Source organism: Alosa pseudoharengus, unplaced genomic scaffold, assembly GCF_046254945.1.
Source record: "Alosa pseudoharengus isolate Yale_2024_CS ecotype anadromous, Long Island Sound unplaced genomic scaffold, YU_APseudo_1.1 YU_APseudo_1.1_scf_2, whole genome shotgun sequence".
NCBI lineage: Eukaryota > Metazoa > Chordata > Actinopteri > Clupeiformes > Clupeidae > Alosa > Alosa pseudoharengus.
This window is the reverse complement of record NW_027468663.1, coordinates 27,090,399-27,111,794: the sequence shown is the minus strand read 5'-3', so window position 1 is coordinate 27,111,794 and position 21,396 is coordinate 27,090,399. Positions and strand designations below refer to the sequence as shown.

At 42.8% G+C, this 21,396-nt stretch overlaps 1 protein-coding gene across 1 annotated transcript in view; it reads left to right on the top strand.

The window, feature by feature from the left end:
• Positions 1-21,396, top strand: part of nr3c2 (nuclear receptor subfamily 3, group C, member 2) — a 70,683-nt gene that overhangs the window by 23,800 nt on the left and 25,487 nt on the right. The window contains exon 3 of the mRNA XM_076294350.1: positions 12,450-12,577. Coding sequence (XP_076150465.1) covers positions 12,450-12,577 — 128 coding nt within the window. The remainder of the gene's footprint in view (positions 1-12,449; positions 12,578-21,396) is intronic.

The following is a 21,396-nucleotide window of genomic DNA, read 5'->3' as shown; positions in this document are numbered from 1 at the left end:
AATGTCAATGATCAGGGGGCTGTGAGGTTTTAAACTCTCGAGTCAAGGTTTTTTTCAATCACTGTTGGATGGTGGAGGGTTTATTTACATAATGAATGTGGACAGTGGAGTCCACAAGAGATAGCCTACAAGCAGTTTGGGAAGACACTTGAGGAGACTAGCTGGAGGAAAGTGCACACATAGAGAGAGTGTGCATGGTGGAGGAGACTAGCTGGAGGAAAGTGCACACAGAGAGAGTGTGCATGGTGGAGGAGACTAGCTGGAGGAAAGTGCACACAGAGAGAGTGTGCATGGTGGAGGAGACTAGCTGGAGGAATGTGCACACATAGAGAGAGTGTGCATGGTGGAGGAGACTAGCTGGAGGAAAGTGCACATAGAGAGAGTGTGCATGGTGGAGGAGACTAGCTGGAAGAAAGTGCACACATAGAGAGAGTGTGCATGGTGGAGGAGGCTAGCTAGAGGAAAGTGCACACATAGAGAGAGTGTGCACGGTGGAGGAGGGAGGGAGAGTGTTCCTGGAAAGCGTGCCGTGCTCAGACCGGGGCCGGCACATGGCCCACACATGTGCCCTGGCGAATGATGCAGCGTGCCGGACGAGACCACTGCTCTGCAGGCGGAGTCGGTTTGTAGCGGTCATCACGATATGGCAGTGCCGGAGGCCAGAGGGGCATGGGTGGCACACTCTGCCAAGGCTTGATGGGTGACTGCATCATAACCCCTTAATCAATTAAGTGTGCCTCACTTATTCCCCTGCTGGGATGTGGTCTCAGATGGTATGTGATACTGCCCCTGTATTGGTGTGCGAGTTTGTGTTCTTTTTTATATTTTGCTGTTTCAATGGACACATTTCTTTTAAGCAGCGCAGACTTTTAACCTGAGACATCCTGTCCATTTTGTCTGCCAAATGGATTTAATCTCCATTTCAATTCCCTGATTTTGTTTCAGTGGGGTATGGAGGGGTGTTCAGGGGTTATTTTGGTTCTGACTTGGCCCTTTTGTAGGGTGCACAAGTCTGGACAGAGCATATTGTGCTCAGGTGATCTATTTTGGGGGTATACTTTTACTTTTGTGTTTTCACACGGCTGTGTTTATGAGACGTCAACGACAGGTGTGGCATTATTTCTCCAAACAGCCATATGGCCTAGTAATCCTTCAACATGAACAAACTAAATTTGAAAAAGGTCATGAAGCAAAGACGTTTGTAGTCCAAAGGTGTCCCTGTGCATGTGCGTATGTTGTTCTGTGAGTGTTCTTTAACATTTTGTACCTAGTTTCTGCAACCAAGTCTTGTTTTGTCTTGTCATTAACCCCAAATACAAACCTTTATGATAGATATTACATCCACTGAAACTCTTTCAACAAGTGAACTCATCTATTTACCTTGCTCTGAATTTCTTTATTCTCTTATGGTTTGCATGTTTTTTGTTAATATGAAACTCATTATTTTCATTGTTGATATTTGATATTGTTATTGGTATTGCTGTTATGACTATCACTATTATGCTTAATGTAGGCTTTATTTGAAACTATTATTTTTAACTAATGTAGTGTTCAAGTTGCTTTGGACAAAAGCATCTGTCAAATACCATAAATATTAATATAAATGTAAAAATAACAGTTATCGTTCAAATAAAATGATAAGTCAGTCACTGAAAAATTAGGCAAAACAGACAGAACTTTCTTTATTCCCTCCTGTTGTCAGTTTAAGGTATACAGCTAAATGGAAATATGGGAGTGGTTACCTAATACATTGAGGAAAATGTAATATACAGTAGATCAAAATTAGTGAACGTGTTTGTCTCTTTCATCATAATTTCTAATGCTACACTGCAAAAACTGCTTATCTACATTCTCATAAAATCATTTGACTTAATTTAAGAAGAGTTTTTAGACTTATTTTAAGACGTCTCATCCTGAAATCAAATAAAATGTGTCTGTTGCCAGTGCATTAAGCAAATTTGTCCTAAAAACAAGCAAATCTGGCTGCCAGTGCGTTGATCAAATATGAATTGATAAGACTTCTTAAAAAAATATTTTTAAATAAGTCAAAATGATATTTCGAGAGAGCGCTAGGTAAAGTCTCTTCATACTAAAAACAATACCAAATAGATTTTCTGATCTTAATATAAAATTAATAACACTTGGTTAGATTTTATTTTTTGCAGTGTACATTTAAATTGTTACTTTCTGATACCATTTATACAGTATACAATACAGTTACCCAAAATCTGGACTCCAAGGATACTTAAAAACAACATCTGCCAACATAAAGGTCATAGTAAGCTGTTACCTCTATCTGTGAATATGATGCCCTCTAAATCCACTTGAGTTCCAGGTGTTGTGTAATCCATCTGCCCATCCTCTATAGCACATATAGGTTGATAATTAGTGTCAAGAGTTCAAAGGTTAAGCTCCACCTTTTGGCCTTCGACTTTGTGATCTGTTCTCCTAATTAATCTATGACTCTCTCTCTCTCTCTCTCTCTCTCTCTCTCTCACACACACACACACACACACGTTTTCATGCTTACATTTTTGAGCTTGCTCTCCTCAGTGAGACGTTGGAGGGCCTGTGTTAAGCGCTGACTCTGTCCATGTTGAGCTGTGGCTCTGCTGCCGCAGCCCTGTTGCTGTGAGTGTGATATGAAGTGTGAGGGGAAGTGGCTGTGTTCAGACAGGGCTGTGCTTGGCTGAGCCGCTATATTCCATCCCATACATGTCACATGCAGCCTGGCAGGAGACCTTACACAGCCATGGTGCTCACATGCACACCATGCTCGTCTGTTGCAAACCACTTGGAGCTCAGCCAACACAAAGCCTTGGCCATTACTCTTGTGTGTCTATGTGTGCGTTTGCACTTTAGAGATTGTGGTTGTAGTTTCTCACACTGTGACTTTTGTGAGCCTCTCTACCATTAAGTACACATACAATAAACAGATCTGGCAGAGCTGTTCAGGCTTGCCATGAGGCATGATGGAGGAAGTGGTATGCAGAGAACATGAAGGTGACTCCCACTCTGCAGGAGGCTGGACTCTATATTCCACTGCAGGCAGCCCTCACTGCATTCTTGGTTGAACTGACTGAGGAGGCTGATTCAGGTTGTGATCTTAGTTGTTCCTATTAAAAGGGACACCAGGCAAGCCTGATACTTTTTCTCTACGAAACTCCCACTCGCTCGGTCTGAAGCTCTTTTTCTTTTCTTTGCATCTTCCGTCAAGGGTTTTTGCTGCTTCTTCGCCGGCTCTGCCATTATACACACGTTTGCAACAATCGTTTCATTAGCCTGCCTCTGTGCTGTGGATGCAGGATGTAAACTGATCCTGCTTCGGTCGGCGGGTACGATTCACTGAACTTGCAAGCGGGATATTCTTCCTACAGGCAGTAGGGGCGGGCGAAAGTCTTCATTCGCCCTGTAATCATTTAGTCATTTAACCATATACCGACTTCCCACGATGAGTAATTAACACAAAAACGTTGCCTGGTGTCCCTTTAATACTGCACTGTTCAAACAGATACCTTGAATGTGAATTGCAAAAGCAGTCTTTTTTATTGATGCTTTATTATACCTTCTCACCACAATAAATATAGACAGTGGGGAATGGAACAAAAAAACTAAGTCAGTTGAGATGAGACTTAAGGTATTGTTTATGAAAATGTGTTAATTTTTCACATTTGATCCCTTAGCCTTGCTATACTCATATCCAAATATCCATTAGCCTTGCCATGCTTATACCCAAAGATGAACAAGTTATATGACATGTCTAGTAAATAACTATTACCGGTATTATCTATTTCTGGTACTGTACATAATAGAAACATAATACAACATAAAAGAAGGTGTGAATGCCAGTGTTTTATACTTTGAAGCTTTGCCACTGTAGCTCTCATAACTACTTCATATCTCACATAAGTGGATTGTACTGGACTAAGGGGTAATTGCTTTGATTGCAGCAGCAGTAATAGTAGTAGTAGTAGTACACACACTGATGTTGTGTTTAAAGCCAAATTCACCCTGTCCTGTGCACTGGCTATATGTGACTGGTCTTCTTGCGTAGTTGGATTGGTGTACGTATAGATGCCTATAGATCGGTCTACCTATAGATGCCTAGTTCTCAGTTTGAAATGATGGAGGTAATGGCAGCTTATCTGCCAGCAGGACAAATGAGTCACTTCTTTAGTTTCTATGATGAACCACTCTGACTCTCTCATACTACCAAAATTAGCGGTGCTGTTAGCCAAGCGACAGATGTGGGTGTGCAGAGGTCTGGCCTGACATGAACCTCATTGTTTATTGTTCCATAGGGTAAACACACTGTCTACAGGCAGTCTTCAAAGCGCTGGGAAGGGCAAGGCTGAGGCCCTTGATAGGGGGAATGCTTACAGGACCAGATGCCACAATGCTTTTTCACCTGAATGGAGATATGGACATTGTTTTTGTAATTTGGGAAGAAACCACAGGACTACAACAACAAACCAGTACAAATGGCATTGCTTAAGAAGGCAAGAGAACAAGTGCAGTGCAATGCGAAATATCACTGCAGTGAATCACCCCCTGAACTCAGACCATAGCAACATGTGGCTCTTTGAAAATTCTAACTCCTGAGAGGGAGAATTTAGTTTTGCACATATGGAAGAATATGATGGATATGGATATGATGATGATAGGTTCACAGGATGGAATTGTAATTGAATGAATGTGTGTATGTTTTGTTATTCAAATGATTTACTGTAGAAATATACGTGAGCTCAGTGCTTATACCTTTGAGAAACTGAGACGAGTGCAGGCTTGGGTAGATCCCAGAGGCCACACGGTGTGTTGGCCATGTTTGTGGGTGGGTGTAGCATGTTGCGCTGGTGAGCTCACGCAGGTGAAGGGTGTGTGGCGGCCACACTCTCTCCCTGTGATCCTCCTGTGCTAATCTCACACTTTAGGGATTTGTCTTTCCTGTTTGTCCTGGCGGGCCTAAGCTCAGTCTGGAGGTCAACCGAGAAACCAGGCCACGCGGAGTGAAGGGGAGGGATCGGTCCACTCAGCCCTCCAGAGAGCCAGTGGGTCAGGCCACAAAGGTTTGGCCTGGTTGAGGAGTTCAGCTGTGTCACTGAAAGGAAGGGGGATTTGAGGGGGGCCCGAGCGAAGCTGCTTTGATGCTGCAGGGTCTGTTTATGTCAATGTGCGAGCCGCTAAGCCAGATTAGTGTAAATAGTTTGGCCTATTGCTCACAAGGTGCTGAAAATATGGCCCTTTCCCTTGTATCCGAGCAACAGCTGCACTGTTTGGGAACAAAGGGCACTCTCTTCTTTCAGGGAAAATGTGATTAAAACTTAAAATGTCAGGGATTTTGTGTGTAATTGTTTATTTTAACCCTTCAAGCTTTTCTTCTGTGTCAATTTTTATTGGGTATTTCTATTTCTATATTTTGTGTACTGTTAGTACTTTTGTTTTTCAATTTCCCTAACCAATTTGGTTGTCCCGTGCTCATATCCACAGACAGACAGGTGATCTGGGTTATATTGTGGGAATACCTACGACAGTTGGTCTAGTATATTTGTAAATGCCTACATACCATATGTAGATGTGCTGAAAATACGATTGACTTTGAGGATGCAATAACCACATGTTAAACGTAAGACATAAAACAATATATCCGAGCTCTCACACAGTAAGAGTCCTTTTTTCAACACAAAACAACATTAGCATTCCTGACCCAAAGGAGGACTATGCTCCAGAGTTGTTACCAGGCCTTGTCTAGAGTCTGTAAGTACTGTATTTGTATGATTTATCAGGTTGCAGTTTTGTAAATGTAAATAAATAAAACTCAGTTTCCTAGTAGTCGATCCTTCGAGCACTACAGTTAGACAAGGTAACCTTTATGTGTCTAATTTCGCTACTCTATCAGTTGTACTGATAAAATACGGCCAAAAATGCGACTTCTAGAATGATTTGTGCTCTTTGCTCAACGTTTTGAACTTTTATCCCTCTTATACTGTCACACTTGTCAAAATCAGAACCTTCCAGGTATGAGCTTTTAAAGAAGGCTGTCATCTCATAGATTTGGATAGTAAGGGCTTATCCCATGCACTGATTAATTGACTATTCAGACATGTGCTTAGAATAGTTGCTGTGATTTGTTGCTTTTGTTGAAGGTCTCCTAAAAATGAATGACTTTGATGACTCTGTCCTTGCGTGTCAGGCAGATGTGAATAAATAAATAAAAGAATACTGTGAGCTGCACTGGGACTTCTACTGTAACGCCCATGCATACTTAGGTTTGTGTGTGTGTGTGGGGGAATACAGTAAACACTTTATTATATTTCTAATAAACTGCATCCTTAAAAATGATGTTTCTGAAAGAGCTGTCTGTCTGTGGCACTAGCTCTTGTGCAGGACAGGACAGATTCACATGGGTTTGTCCAGGTATGTCTAGTCTCTGTTCACTGGGCCTTCTCCTCCTCAGCTGCATGGGAGTGCTGGGGAAGTGAGCTGAGCGTGTGTGAAAGGCCACCTCCACCTCTCTCCTCCACTCCACCTCTCCTTCTCTCCACCTCTCTCCTCCCCTACTCCTCTCCACCTCTCCTCTCCACCTCTCTCCTCCACTCCCCTACTCCTTCTCTCCACCTCTCTCCTCCACTCCCCTACTCCTTCTCCCCACCTCTCTCCTCCACTCCACCTCTCCTATCCACCTCCACCTCCTCTCCACCTCTCCTTCTCTCCACCTCTCTCCTCCACTCCCCTACTCCTTCTCTCCACCTCTCTCCTCCACTCCCCTACTCCTTCTCTCCACCTCTCTCCTCCACTCCCCTACTCCTTCTCTCCACCTCTCTCCTCCACTCCCCTTCTCCTTCTCCCCACCTCTCTTTCTCTCTACCTCTCTCCTCCACTCCCCTACTCCTTCTCCCCACCTCTCCTTCTCTCCACCTCTCTCCTCCACTCCCCTACTCCTTCTCTCCACCTCTCTCCTCTACTCCCCTTCTCTCCACCTTTCTCCTCCACTCCCCTACTCCTTCTCTCCACCTCTCTCCCCTTCTCCCCACCTCTCCTTCTCTCCACCTCTCTCCTCTACTCCCCTACTCCTTTCTGTTGGCACTCACCTCGGAGCCTCCAGGGAAGACAGATTAATAAAATAAACAGGTACCAAACTGTGTGTGGGCTCACAATGCAGAGAGAGAGGGGGGTGGGGGGGATGGGGGGGGGTAACTTTGCTCATGACAGTGATAACTGAATTTATAAGGATATATTATCCATATTTAAAAAAACAACTGTCAAAATGGAAGCAATCAAATATGGAATTGTAGCAACGCTGATTTCGTCATGGTTAAGTTATTGACAGGTATAATGATTATTTTTGCATGTTATTTTGGCACAGTCAGGCTTTGCCAAGTCCTTTAGACATTTCTTGTCTACGACTTTCTCCTTAATAACAGCTTATTCACGCAAAAAAGCTGAGCTATTTTCACCCCCTATCATTTATCCTATTTTTGTAAATGAGAATTTCAGGTCTCAGTGGTGATGACCTGCGGTACAGTATAGGGAGGCCATGACTCTGGATGCTTTGGCCAGGTCCCCTTCAGTAAAGGGTGATGCTGTAATCCAAGCACAGGATAGTGGCATATTATTTTTCTGTGTGCGCAGGGACTTTTCAGACGACCCCTACAAAGGGTCACCTTTGCTAATGAAGCTCCGGGGACTCTAATGCTCTCAGGGGTGGCCCATAATTCTCCACGGCAGGGCAGGCCTCCCTGTGCTCGCCCCTCTCTCTCTCCCTCTGGGGGGCTGGGACTGAGTGGGTGTACTCATAATGTTTAGACTGTCTCCCCTCGCTTACATAAGCCCGTTTGTCCTCCCTCACTGTTTGTTTTACCTAATCTACCTTTAGCTTTTTCTACATTCCTAGGTGCTTATTATATAAATACCCCTAGACTGGAGTGGCTGTTACTGTCTCTCGCGCGCTCTCTCTCTCTCTCTCTCACTCTCTCTCTCACTCTTTCACTCTCTCTCTCGCTCACTCTCTCTCACACACTCCCTCTTTATCCTCTAGAAGCATCTGTTTGCTCACAGAAGGGCACTCCTCTCACAATAAGGAGGGCTGGTATGGTAATCTGGCCCAGCCCCTGGTTAGTGAGATGTGTGCATTTCTGTCAGGGTTAATTGAATAGTGTGGGTGTGTGACTCTGCATATGGACTAAGTCTAATAGTGTATGGGGAAAGAGCTGAGGTTGAGCTATGGAGTCATATTGGAAGTGAGCAATGAGACATGCAGACATGTGTTTATTTTAATGTGCAGGCATACATACACTAGTCGAGCAGGAGAGAGCATGCAGGAGATGCATATGTGCACTTGGGCAGACAGCAAGCATACAGAGTGAACGAGCACACTCTCAGAAATGCATAGGCCCAGTGTCCAGTCCCTGGTAGCCTCTGTGTTTGAGCTGGAGCTGATGGATCGCTCTAATGGCCTACCTGTGTCCCCTATACCCCATATATATATATATATATATATATATATATATACACACACACACATACACACACACACACACATAGAGAAACACATGAGCTTGTGCTTGACCTAGAAGTTGACTTTCGTCCTCACTGCACCTGACTCTCTAAGAGTTGTGAAGACTAGAAGCAGGGCACTCTCTGCTAGCAATGAAGGTGAGGCCATTTTTTCATAGGTTAGCCACATGCACTAGTTCTCCCAGATAGGCCTACTCACTTCATGTGATGACCTTCAGCGAGTGCATGGGGACTTGGGACCTTCTTGAGGGCTGCTGCTTAGCTAAACTAATCATTAGTTAAGATGCTCATGCTCTGGCCACTGCTCATGGGAAGTTCACTGAGTTGGACTATAGAGATGGTACACATGTTCCTATGGCATGTGGAGTCAGAATGCTGGAGTCATTCTCATCCGTCTCCATGACGAGGGACAGGCTGAGTAGCTGGCTTAGAAGGGAGTGAACGCTACTGCGATTATATACTGAAATGGATATTGTATGTTTTGCAGTATGAGAAGTTGAACCTGATATTCATGTGAAATAAAGGACTGAATTGTTGTCTATTGAAGATGAAAAGGCAATAGAAAACAATGAAGTTGCTGCCCAGAACTGTTTTTGTCTGCAAAAGAAGGAGAAAAAAAATGTGAAGAAAAAATGAAAAGGGTCCTTTGATCTTGATGCAGTGTGCGTCCCCTCCAGCCAGACTCCAGCAGCACCAACACCAAGATGGAGTGGAGGAGACCAGAGGCCAGTCCCTTGTGGGTTTAAAAGTGTGTGTGTGTGTGTGTGTGTGTGTGTGTGTGTGCATGCGGAGGCATGTGAGACTATTGATGTGTGTCTGTCCTGGTACATGACATCTATTCCACCATGTGATCCCATGCTTTAGTGTGCTGGGAGTCTTGACATAAGCAGAGTGTGTGAGCAGCACTCTACAGCCAGCTGGGGGGAAATGTTTACCTTGCGGGTCACAAAGAACTCCCTCCTCTCCTTCCCCGGCCAGCACACAGCACTTGATACCGCTCTCATAATGGCTGCTCCTTCAGGCCTGTGTTTTCTCATGCCGTGTTGTGCTAACAGCTGCTAATACACTGCAGATGCAGCGCAGTTTGTACAGCTTAGGCATGGAGCGGTGCGGAGCAGCGGAGCCCACGGTAGTGTGAACAGGATCCTTTGTCGGGGGGGGGGGGGGGGGGTGTCAGCGCAGCCTCATAAACAACTTGTGGCGTTTGGCTGCGTTGGAGCCCGAGCAGATGGATAGATGACACCATTCCCTGGCTACGCGAGGAGGCTGAGATCATCGCAACAAACAAGTGATCATGGGGCACATGCTGGTTGGCGAGGAGAAGAACAGTTGGACTGGCCCGCCCTTTTGCCTGTCGGTAGACCCACGGAAGCAACAGGGTGTGAGGGACAGTGCGCTAGAGGCTCAGTCATCGCATGTGTAACACGAGAGCTGTGAGGGGGCCTCTACGCACCCTGGGTGGGTCCATGGGTGTTGCATGTTTATCTTGATCCTTTTCTCCTGTCGTTTATTACACACATACACATTCTCTCTCACTCATTCTCTCTCTCCCTCTCCCCCCCCCCCTCTCGCTCATACGAACACACACAGAGTTAAAGCCTGGCAGTTGGCCAACTGTTTTGCAACAGTGGACGCTGACCTACTTCCCCCACAGTAGGAGAAGTCACCTTGTCAAGAGCTGCTGTTTTCTTTGCTTCTTTCCATTTCTGTCTTTTTTGTTTTCATCTTTTGAACTGGGCAGGGCCCTTGGCTCCTGCAGGAATAGTGCAGTCGGACTGCACAGTTGTCTTTAGCTGGGCTCACACTCCTCTCTTGCCATTACACCGGCAACATTAGAACTACAGAACTACCCCAGCCAACACACTCCGAGAAATAGGTGTTGAAGAAAATAAGTGCAAGAGCAAGAAAGAGAGAAAGAAACAGAGAGAGTGAAAGAGTAAGAAGCCTGCCAATCGTAGACTGATACCAGAGACCCCAAGCTAACCGTCTAACAAATTGAATGTGTGCTTAGATGGCAGCGGCAGAATTAGATCAGTAGTGCAGATTGCATGTGAGAGGTGCTGGTAGTGGACCAGCCGTGGCTGGCCAGGGAACAGGCATGCCTCCGAGATCAAACAGCTTGTTAAGGGAGAGAGTGTTGTCAGAATGCTAACCAGACAATTATCTAGTGCTATTGACTGAAATAGGAAAGAGCTAATTAACATTGCCGGAGAGCGGATAGAAAGAAGAAAACAGTATTCCTCACACATCAAGGCCCTCTGGCACAAGGTTTTCCATGAAATATTATTATTTGTTCTACTACTGTTAGCTAAATCTTATCATGTAGTTTTATATTTGCACTCACAACGGCGTAAACAAAGCCATATGTATTGTTTACTGGAGCTGTGCTTCGGTGTACATTCTGCTAACAGCAGGGCAGTAGGGAGGGCTGAGAAGCAAACAGGACCCTGCAGAGTGCAATCTGTCGACCACTTTACTGAAGTCTCCGCTTGTGTCCTTACCTTTCCTGCCTGCGCTTTACAGCTGAGGCCATGGGAGTCTTTCATTGTTGGGTGACTTTGAGCCTTGCCACAGGCCACTGTTGCAATTGTGTGTGTGTGTGTGTGGGTCTGCTCTGCGCTCTGTCAGGTTTCTCTGGACGATTTAATCAGATTTCTGCTGAGTCAGCTACAACTATTTGGAGCACACGCCTCGTTTTCCGACTGTTTCTATTTCATTTGGAGGGCACAGGATGCAAAACCTTTCTCACTCTTACTTTGTTACTCCATCTCTCTCTCTCTCCCCCACTCTATTTATGTTTAGTCCTCTCATCATTATATCTCCCTCTCTCTCTCTCTCTCTTTCTCTCTCGTGGTTGTTTGATTGTGTTTTGCAGCTCAGCTGTTCATGCTGGAGTAATAATATCATCAAGGTGACTCTCAGTTCCATGTGGCCAATCATAACCAAATCTCCGCAGTTCCTCGCCAGAGCGTCTTTTTATTCCATGTATGACCTCCTTGGCCACTGGCCACTTTGTGAGTCATGGCAGTCTGTTTGCAAGTGGCCTACTTCAAAGCAACCCCTTCACTGCCGAGAAAATGCTCTATATCCCTTGGATTAGAATGGCACTCATGGTTTTAACAAGAGTAAGCCGCAATAGGAAGCAATGGAACACTTCCTATTAACTGCTCCAATGCAGTGCCATTTGAGCTTTGCTCTGGCTAACATTAGCGTTTAGGAGTTCATAAACATTTACATGTCAGTGCTGCATGTGGAGGTCTTCAGCGGGACATGACTTGTGTTCTATGTGCTAAAACAAAAGCAAACAGTTTGGTGCACAGTGGAGACCTACTGAAAGTACACTACTTGTGAAGTTGACTGTGTAATGATTATTTATATGCTCATCTATTGGTGCCTGCTGTCTCCCAATCATTTTACTCTCTGTCCAGATGTTTTTCTTGTAACCTACAGTTGTGGCCGGTTTTAATTAAGCTTTTTTACTTAACTGAAATTCAATTTTGACCCATTTGCAATAGTTCATTTAATTCATGTGCTCACATATTGCAGATAGCATGTATATGTTTTTAGAGGCCATACTATGACATAGCACTTTTTATTAAGAGATGTTAATTAGATGTGGCCTGGCGCTCACAGCCTCAGTGCACAGCCTTAAACTTGGGCTCTCTCCCCTTCCCGCTGCCTTGGCTCTTTTGTAAGACATTGTTCCATTGTTATTTTTTTTTTTTTGTGTGTGTGTCGTTTCCAGCTTGGTGTTACAAATCAAAACCCTTTTCCTAAACTTCCCTCCTCTCATGGAAGTTGCCACATTTACTGTGACTGTGCACATTATAAAAAGTGTAATCTCTATAATTGGACAGAATTGCTGTTTTCTTGTCTTTGATTGTTTAGTGTTGAGAGATTAATGTGTGAGCTAAAGTGACTTCTTCTCCTTTCAGCTCGTCCTTAAGACATACGTCCTCAACGGCCAAGGTGTGTTTGGTGTGTGGCGATGAAGCATCTGGTTGCCACTATGGTGTGGTCACCTGCGGCAGCTGCAAGGTCTTCTTTAAGCGAGCAGTGGAAGGTAAGATTACTTATGGATTTATTACCATATTTACATGCACAAATAACCCCCCTCCCACATTTGGGAAGCTGTGTAAGCCACATATTTATAGTAGAGCATAGTGCAAAGACAACATAGCAGTTGTTGAAACAGAATTCTTTTTAAATATATGTTAATTTGGAATTTGATTCCCACAACACATTTAAAAAGTTGGGACAAGGGCATGTTTACCACTGTGTTGCTTCACCTTTTCTTTTAACAACAGTCTCTAAACATTTGAGAACTGAGGAAACCAGTTACTGAAGTTTTGAGAATGAAACATTGTGCTATTTTTGCCTCATTTAAGATTTCAGCTGATCAACAGTCCTGAGTCTTCTTAATTGTGTTTTTCATTCCATGATGTACCAAATGGGTAAAAGGTCTGGACTGAGGGTAGGCCATTTTAGCACCTTGACTCTTTTATTATGGAGCCATACTGTGCAAAATGCAGTTTTGCATTGTCTTCCTGAAATATGTAAAACAGACATAGTTGTCTGATAGCAGTATGTTGCTCAAAACCTTTATATATCATTCAGTCTTAACTAATCTGCCTTTCCAGATCCATGCTATAGGCTATATAAGTCAGAATTGATCAGAATTGCCAAATCAACATTTTGAGATACTAAGTGGAAGTTATGAGATGCAAAGTATCTCAAAATTCTGAACTAGAGTTTTTTCTTTTTTTGGGCAGAAATGGCCTTCCAAGGCCATCCAATATTTATTTTCAGCTCCTTGCGTACCAAGATTTCCCTGGATCCTCTGAATATTTTAATGATATTATGCACTATAGATGAATGCTCATATTCTTCATAATTTTACATTGAGGAGGATTATTATTTTATTGTTGCATTATTTGCCGACACCGTTTTTCACAGGGTAATTTTTATTTCTGAGAGACTTCCTCTCTGGGATACTCTTTCTATATCCAATCATGTTGTCAGTTAACCTAATTAGTTGTGACATGTTCCTCCTTGTGTTTTTAGAAACGGGGTTATGTATTGTCAATCATAAATCAAGAAGTTCATATATATATATATATATATATATATATATATAATACAACAAAATATATACAACGAATATATACGCCACAAAATATAACAAATAGTTAACCATTGCAACCTTTATGTTATGATATATGAAAGATCACTGCATACATACTGAGCCTATGTCTGGACAATTTCTTTCAAGGTGTAGAGCTAAATTCACTTGAAATGTTTTGAATGCTCTCTTCACATCTAATGTGACTTTAATGGGAATTGTTGCTGGCACATTAGTGTCTGGCTGGTTGGCTTATTGTAACTCACTTCATGACGCTCTTAGCCTGACGGGTCTGGGAACTCACCATTGGCAGTGCTCAATCCGAGGGGCGGGATAAATGATTGTCTTTCAAATTCCCTCTGCACGCAATAGGATAGCGCTACGACTCATGAGTCCCATGCGTTTTCCCACCAGCGGAGCTAGTTGGCTAGTTGATCAAACTTTTGCCAACTTAAAAAAAAGCTTAACTCGAGTCGCACTGTTCGCCAGCAGCAGCAGCATCCATCTTTTTTGTTTTCAAGTAGCAGGGAATTCACGCAGAACCGTCGCAACTCTGCCGTCATTATGTTAAGCCCGTCCACCGACTCTATACAAGATGTGATTGGCCTGACCGAAGTTTGGTTTTTCCAGCTCACAAGCCAACGGAGAGTTGGTAGACTACCCTGGCTGCAAATTACATTTGCTGCGGCTAGGATGCATCTAGATTTCTAGGCTATAATTTTTAATGTGTTTATGACAGGAATATACCTTCCAAGTAAGGTACTGGCAAATTAAGGATTGAAAGCAGCATTTTTAAAAATTGGGAGCGCATTGCAGGTGTGCAATGCTTTTATTTGGATGTTGACCATGCAAAGCAACTGTGAAATCCCCACTTCTCACAGATATACTTCTGATATCAAGGATAAGATCAAGAATCAAGCTTGGAAGTATATTACATTAGCTTCAGGTACACACATTTGTATGTGGGGTTATGTGTAGTTTTGTTGCCCAGTTTCTTCCTGCACAGCATTGTAAATCACACATAATTAAATTGAACGTAATTGATTTCATTCAGTAAATTCAGTAAATGTATCAGTTGCTGGTTCTGCAGTGCAAGGGTTCTGTGTCCATGTCCTACAGCACATTGAGAAACAACACCATAAACAGAAAACACCCACATGAGTAGATAGAAAGACAACTGGCAATTTACCCAGTTTTACTGTGTGTGTGCATACTATGTTTCCTAACATGTTTGTCAAATCAGCTGGCATATTTCTTTTGGATTTCAAATATTTGTTTTCAGTTCAGTGCACAGATATCCCTCAGCAGAGTGTGGGTAAAGGTGGGGTGCAGCATAGTGCAGTTGGGCTGGAGCAGCCTGAGCTGGGAAGCAGCAGCAGTGTGGACGTTAGCAGTGACTCCATGACAGACTGGAGCTGGCGCTCAGCTCGCCTTTTCTCGGCTGAGAGAGAAACTTTCAACGCAAGAAAAGTGCTGAGTAAGCTCCAGTCTCACAGACCAAACCCCACACCCCAGAGACCGTGTGGAGGAGAAGCGAAGAGGGAGCGCGAGAGAGAGAGAGAGAGAGAGAGAGAGAGAGAGAGAGGGAGGGAGAGGAAGAAGAAGAAGAAGGGAGGGATGAAGAGCGAGATATGGTCAAAATCTATTTCAAAAGAACCTCCAGTTTTTTCAAGTCCATGGTAGCTAGTAAATTTAGTGGATAGTATATAATCAAATAATTTTTTTAACCATATAACCAGAATGTGCTTGTTCTGTAGACACATGCCACACATGTGAAATACAAGGACACAGATCATGTGTGTGAAATACAGGGACACAGTGCATGTGTGTGGAATACAGGGACACAGAGCATGTGTGTGGAATACAGGGACACAGTGCATGTGTGTGGAATACAGGGACACAGAGCATGTGTGTGGAATACAGGGACACAGTGCATGTGTGTGGCTGACAGCCCCCACTTATCCTTATTCATGTGAAATTGTATTGAAACCACAGCTGTCTGTCTACAACCCCTCTTTCTGCCCTGCATCTGTAAACACAGTATCTCATGTACAACTCTTCTCTCAACATGCTTAATTCAAATCTGAATGTAGTTTGTTCTAACTCATTTATCTTGGTCTGAAGCTAAAGTGCATTTACTCTCTCTCTCTCTCTCTCTCTCTCTCTCTCACACACACACACACACACACACACACACACACACACACAGAGGGAGAGAGAGAGAGACTGCATATACAGCATAAACAAACTCAGTTGGCCAGATGTTTCTCTGCCAGTGCTCTAACTGCATTCACCTGCCTTTTAAATCATAGCTCATTTGATGCTGAATACCAGCTATCAACGTGTATACACAAACCTGATTAGGCTGGTTTAGCTATGGAATCAAAAGGTTATTATACTCCAAAGGGCTGTTCTTAGTTGATAGGGAAATAATTTACAGTATGTTTTCATGAAAATTCTATGAGGAGATGTGGCATGTTTGTTGGCAATCTGTTGTTGATGTTAGCGTGACGTTGGTTATGGGAACATTTCGCCCTATCACATTGTCCTGTCATGTCACATTACTGTTATCTGAGATGCACTCTAGCAATCTTAAGCCTCTTCTCACCTCTCCCTTTAGTTTGACTCTTTCCCTATCTTCTCCCTCTTTCCCTCTCTCTCTTTCTATCTATCTGTCTATCTGTCTATCTATCTATCTATCTATCTATCTATCTATCTATCTATCAATCTATCTATGAGGTGGAGTATTTTGCTTGTTAGTTGTACTGAAGTATTGAAAAATCACACAGTACTGTATATGTGATTATGTTTATTTACCCACAGAGAAGTATGATTTACCTGTGTGTGTGTGTGTGTGTGTGTGTGTGTGTGAGACCATTTTCCATTTTGATTGATTGATGCTTATACTCAATAGTGGTTCAATAGTCAGAAGTCTTTCTCTCCCTGTGTGTGTGTGTGTGTGTGTGTGCAGACTCCTCTACCTTACTTGACCTCTAACTAGCTGTGGGCACAAAAGGTGGGGGAGGAAATAAGGAAGGAAGAGTAAAGAGATAGATGGCACAGGAGAGGAGAGAGGCTCAGAGTCAAGCGCACGATTTGGTGTTAACATTCCATTGTAACAGTAATTGCATCGCTACCTTTATCAAACTCACGTCCAGTTGCACTGTGTGTTCACGAAGAACCAGACATGGGGGACTCGAGTCACATGACTTGACTCGAGACACATTTTTTAAGACTTGAGACTTGCTTGATCAACATGTATAAAAGACTTGACTTGACTTTGACTTGCTATTCATGACTTGAGACTTGACTTAGACTTGAGACAAATGACTTGAAATGACTTGACTTTTTATTTTTTTCATAGATATTAAGGAGTTAACTTTACGATTTTAGAAAATCTGCTTAGGTGCTGTTGCATGCGTCACGCAAGCGAACCTGTCATTGTACCAAGTGACGCAACGTGACAGACCAACAGCAAGTGCCAGCTCAAATGAGACAGACTGAGGTAGGCTAACTTGCAAATATGGAAGGCTCTACGTTTATACCAAAACATAATAATGTTTGGCTTCACAGATGATGTATCTGACAAGTCAAAAGAGAGATGAACAGCAGTCTGCAAGTGTGCAAAATAGCGACATAACCATCACTGGTTGTTTTTGTTTTTTATCCGAAGTTAGTCTTGTTAGAAACCTAACGTCAAATTTGAGGCATGTTAAGAGTTGGCTTTGAATCTATTATGCTTTTTAGTTACCGCCATATTAGGCTAAAATGTGTGAAATGGCAAAGTGAAACATTTTCTCGTCTAAGTTTAATCTCGATAATCGACATATAGCGAAAATGTTGCCAATGTAACCTAAAGTAAGCGCCTCTCTTTCTCCCTCCCTCTTAGGGGCCGTTTATACGAGAAAGATTACGAAGGAAGACGACAAAATATTTTATCATAAGTGCCTTTCGTTTACATGGCGACCCCGCCATCGGGGCTTGAAGACGCAAAAATCTGAAGACTCCTTCCAGAGTGTAGAGTTTTGAAGACGACCCGGGTTGCGTCTCCGTCTAAACGGCTAAACCAAAGATCCTTGATTACCTCTCTGGCTAAACTGTCAAATTAGAATGTGTAGTGACGTACCGGGGTTCTATCACACCACCACCCAGCGGTCTGGAATGCATATCCAATCGAATATCACATACTCTTGCGTCTTCATATAAACAAAGATTTCCCCCTGAGAATGCTCGTCTAAACGCGAATAAAAAAATGAAGACGAGACGCCACTTCTGCGTCTTCTCTTTTCATCGTCACCGTATAAACGTAGCCTCAAACACGTCCCTGTTCCATACGTTACAGCCTAGTTAGTAGTAGGCTAACAACAGTAAGTAGGCCTAGCTAACTGCCAGCAATCAGCATAGAAAAGCAGTTTATTTCACATGTTAGGCTTATGTATAATATGATATAGCATTGACGGTCCTAAACCCTCCTAAAACCCATTGCGCTGTCGCGCTTGTCAAAGTTTGGCAGTGACGTCGTCGGCAGCGTTTGATTGATTGATTAGTTCACTTTTTCAACATTATTGGTTCCCTGGAGATGTGACAGGTCAGTAACAGGTCAGGACAAGTGTAACTTGAACTGTTTGAATATATTTTCATGATTTGATGTAGCTTAGGCTACCTAATATTTGAGGCATATTGAAACAATATATATTTTATAATAGGTCTACTTGAAATACATTTATTTTTATTCGTATACATTTCATCTTATTCTAAACCGTTCAGATGTAGGCTATGTGGCTTGAATGAATGCAATGTCTATTTGTTTGTTACAAATAAAACTCCAGCAGTTCATAACTAGCCTATTGTAGCTTATTTTAAAAACATGAGTAAATCATCATGAATTTCAATGATTTGGCTATGACTTGATTTGACTTGCTTGACCCAAGCTATGACTTGACTTGACTTGCTTGACCCAAGCTATGACTTGACTTGACTTGCTTGACTGTCACAAAAAATGACTTGGACTTGCTTGAGACTTGAAGGTTAAGACTTGAGACTTGCTTGTGACTTGCACATGTGTGACTTACTCTCACCTCTGCGAAGAACTACCTCCGCAGACTGTTTGCGATTGTTCGCAAACGTTCGCCGAAAACTCAAGGCAAACGGAAAACTGCTCGCCTATGTTTGCAAATTTGAACACATCTCAGGTGAAGGACTGGGTTTGAACACATGCAGCCAGGTGAGACAGAGTAGGAAGATACACTGAAAAAAGACAAAAATGGTGGAAAATGAAGAAGGTTAGAAGAAAGGAGAGAGGGACAGAGACTTCTAAATGTGACTTTCCGCCAGGTATTCTGAAAGCTACCGGTAACCTGGTGGTTCAGAAGAACAGGGAGACATTTTAAAACAAATGCAATGAATACCATGACCAATCAACAGGTACTGACACTTTACAGCAGTGGTCCCCAAACTTTTTCTTCCGAGGGCCAGGTCACTATGCCTGGCTCTAAGAGAGGGCCAGAGACTCAGTAACCATAAATAGCGTAGTGCTGTGAAAAACAACAGTCTACCTTAGTTGAATATTCCATAGGGCCACACATGAAGAAAAAAATATTTTTGCCATGGCGAGATTAAACTCGACATGTTGACTTTAAAGTCGACATGTCGACATTAAACTCGACATTTCGAGAATAAAGTTGAAATGTCATGTCGACTTTAATCTCGACGTGTCGACTTTAAAGTCGCCATGTCGACATTAAACTCGACATTTTGAGAATAAAGTTGAAATATCATATCTACTTTAATCTCGACGTGGCGACTATAAAGTCGACATGCCGACATTAAACTCGAAATACAGTTTAAACATAGCCTACAGTTTAAGCTATGTAGCCTACACTAACACACAATATGTGACATGAATAATAGGCCTACTTCAAATAGGTGTTATTTCAGATAGATTGCTAGATTGCAGATATTCAGATAGGCTACTGTAGATTGCGTCTTCTGTTAACTTATTGCCGTCATCGTAAAGCGCTGTATCTCGCGGTTATAGGCCTACCATGCACTATTATATAGCTAGAATAATACATGTTTCCAATGATATAATGTTTCTATAGTAGGCTACAAAATGTTATTTCACTCTGTTTTACGTGGGTAAGGCCACTGCACATCCAAATAACTGCCCTTCATGACCCACAGGCCGTCACTCTCCATAGGTTAACATGACAAAACTCATTTTTCTAAAACTGCTTTTTCATGTCTCACCTGCAATACATAGGAGGCTATAAACACAGATATGTATAAGTATATAGGCCTATACTCTTTTGATCCCGTGAGGGAATATGTGTGCATTTACTTAGAATGGGGTTGCCTGGTCGGGAGGACAGCTTCATTCGTCCCTCCATAGACATTCAGCAATAGGCTGTTTTGCATCCATTACAAACAAACATGCAATGTGAAAGTCTGGGATTGGGGAGAGCACTTAGTATACCTAGTCTAGTGCATAAGCATGAAGTTGAACCTTTAGATGAAAAACACTCTTTAATAATAGGCCTACAATAAATAAATAAACCGCTGACGTTTACTTTTGACCATCGCATTTATCGCCTTTAACTCTGATAACAGGAAAGTTTGTCCACATGATGTAGGCCTAGCCTATGTCTAATCATTGTTGCACTCGAAGAAAACTGCAATGTTTCATTCGTCCTCCCTTTCAATCGTCCCAAGCGGTCGTTCTCTCTCCAAACTAACTTTAAACTCAAAATGTTGAGTTTAATGTCGACACGTCATGGCGAGTTTAATCTCGTCATGGCAAAAAATATTTTTTTCTTCATGTGTGGCCCTAATACTTCGTCGTAGTATAGGCCTCTTACATTGTTTGCAGGTACATTTAATTCCGTTTTCGATGGTAAACGTGAAACAGCGCCAAAACAACCACCAGTGGACAAAAAGAATATTACACGTGTACCATTAAGACTCGCCATAGAGAATGAATGGGGGAAATTACGGCGGTTATAGTTTGACGATGTCGTACTCCGGTGCAAGCCAGATGCTATATACCACAGACATGTTTTGGGGGGCCACTCAAAATGAGGTAGTGGGCCGTATTTTGGGGACCACTGCTTTACAGCAATAGTGTGTGTGTGTGTGTGTGTGTGTGTGTGTGTGTGTGTGTGTGTTTAGTAAACCATGGTGGAGGATGAAAGTAGATGTAAGAATCCAAATACATCTGGTCAAGGTTCTTTGTGAATCCAAATCCAAATGGGCCCACCTTGCCCCAGAGTGCTGCATGATGCAAAGCAAATGAAGATCACCTCTAATCAGGAATTGCGATGCATTGTGGCTGCTTGTCTCTTTTCCCCTCCTCCTTCATTAGCTTCATCGGCGCCACATTTGGTTTCCTTCTGCTGTTGCTCAGTGTGCTGCACACACATTCCCCTCTATAAAGCGCAACAGCTGCTCATCCTCACTGCCGCTCATCTGGTTAGAATCATAATAAGATTTTCATTTTCCTCTGGAATTCCAGGCTGGCATGGAGAACTGTGCCGACAGTTGTTTTAACATGGCACTTATGTAAAATTATGCATGCGACTCATCCTTCCTTTGAATCTGTCTTTTTTTTCAAAGCAATCAACAAATTGTATGTTGTTGCTATTAAGGTGTTATCAAGGAGCAAGTCAAATGGAAATGTGAAATAGACACGGATGAGCTGTGAATTAGGATGATGGGAGACTAGAGATTTCATCTTTCTGAAGTAATGTTAGTATATCTTGACC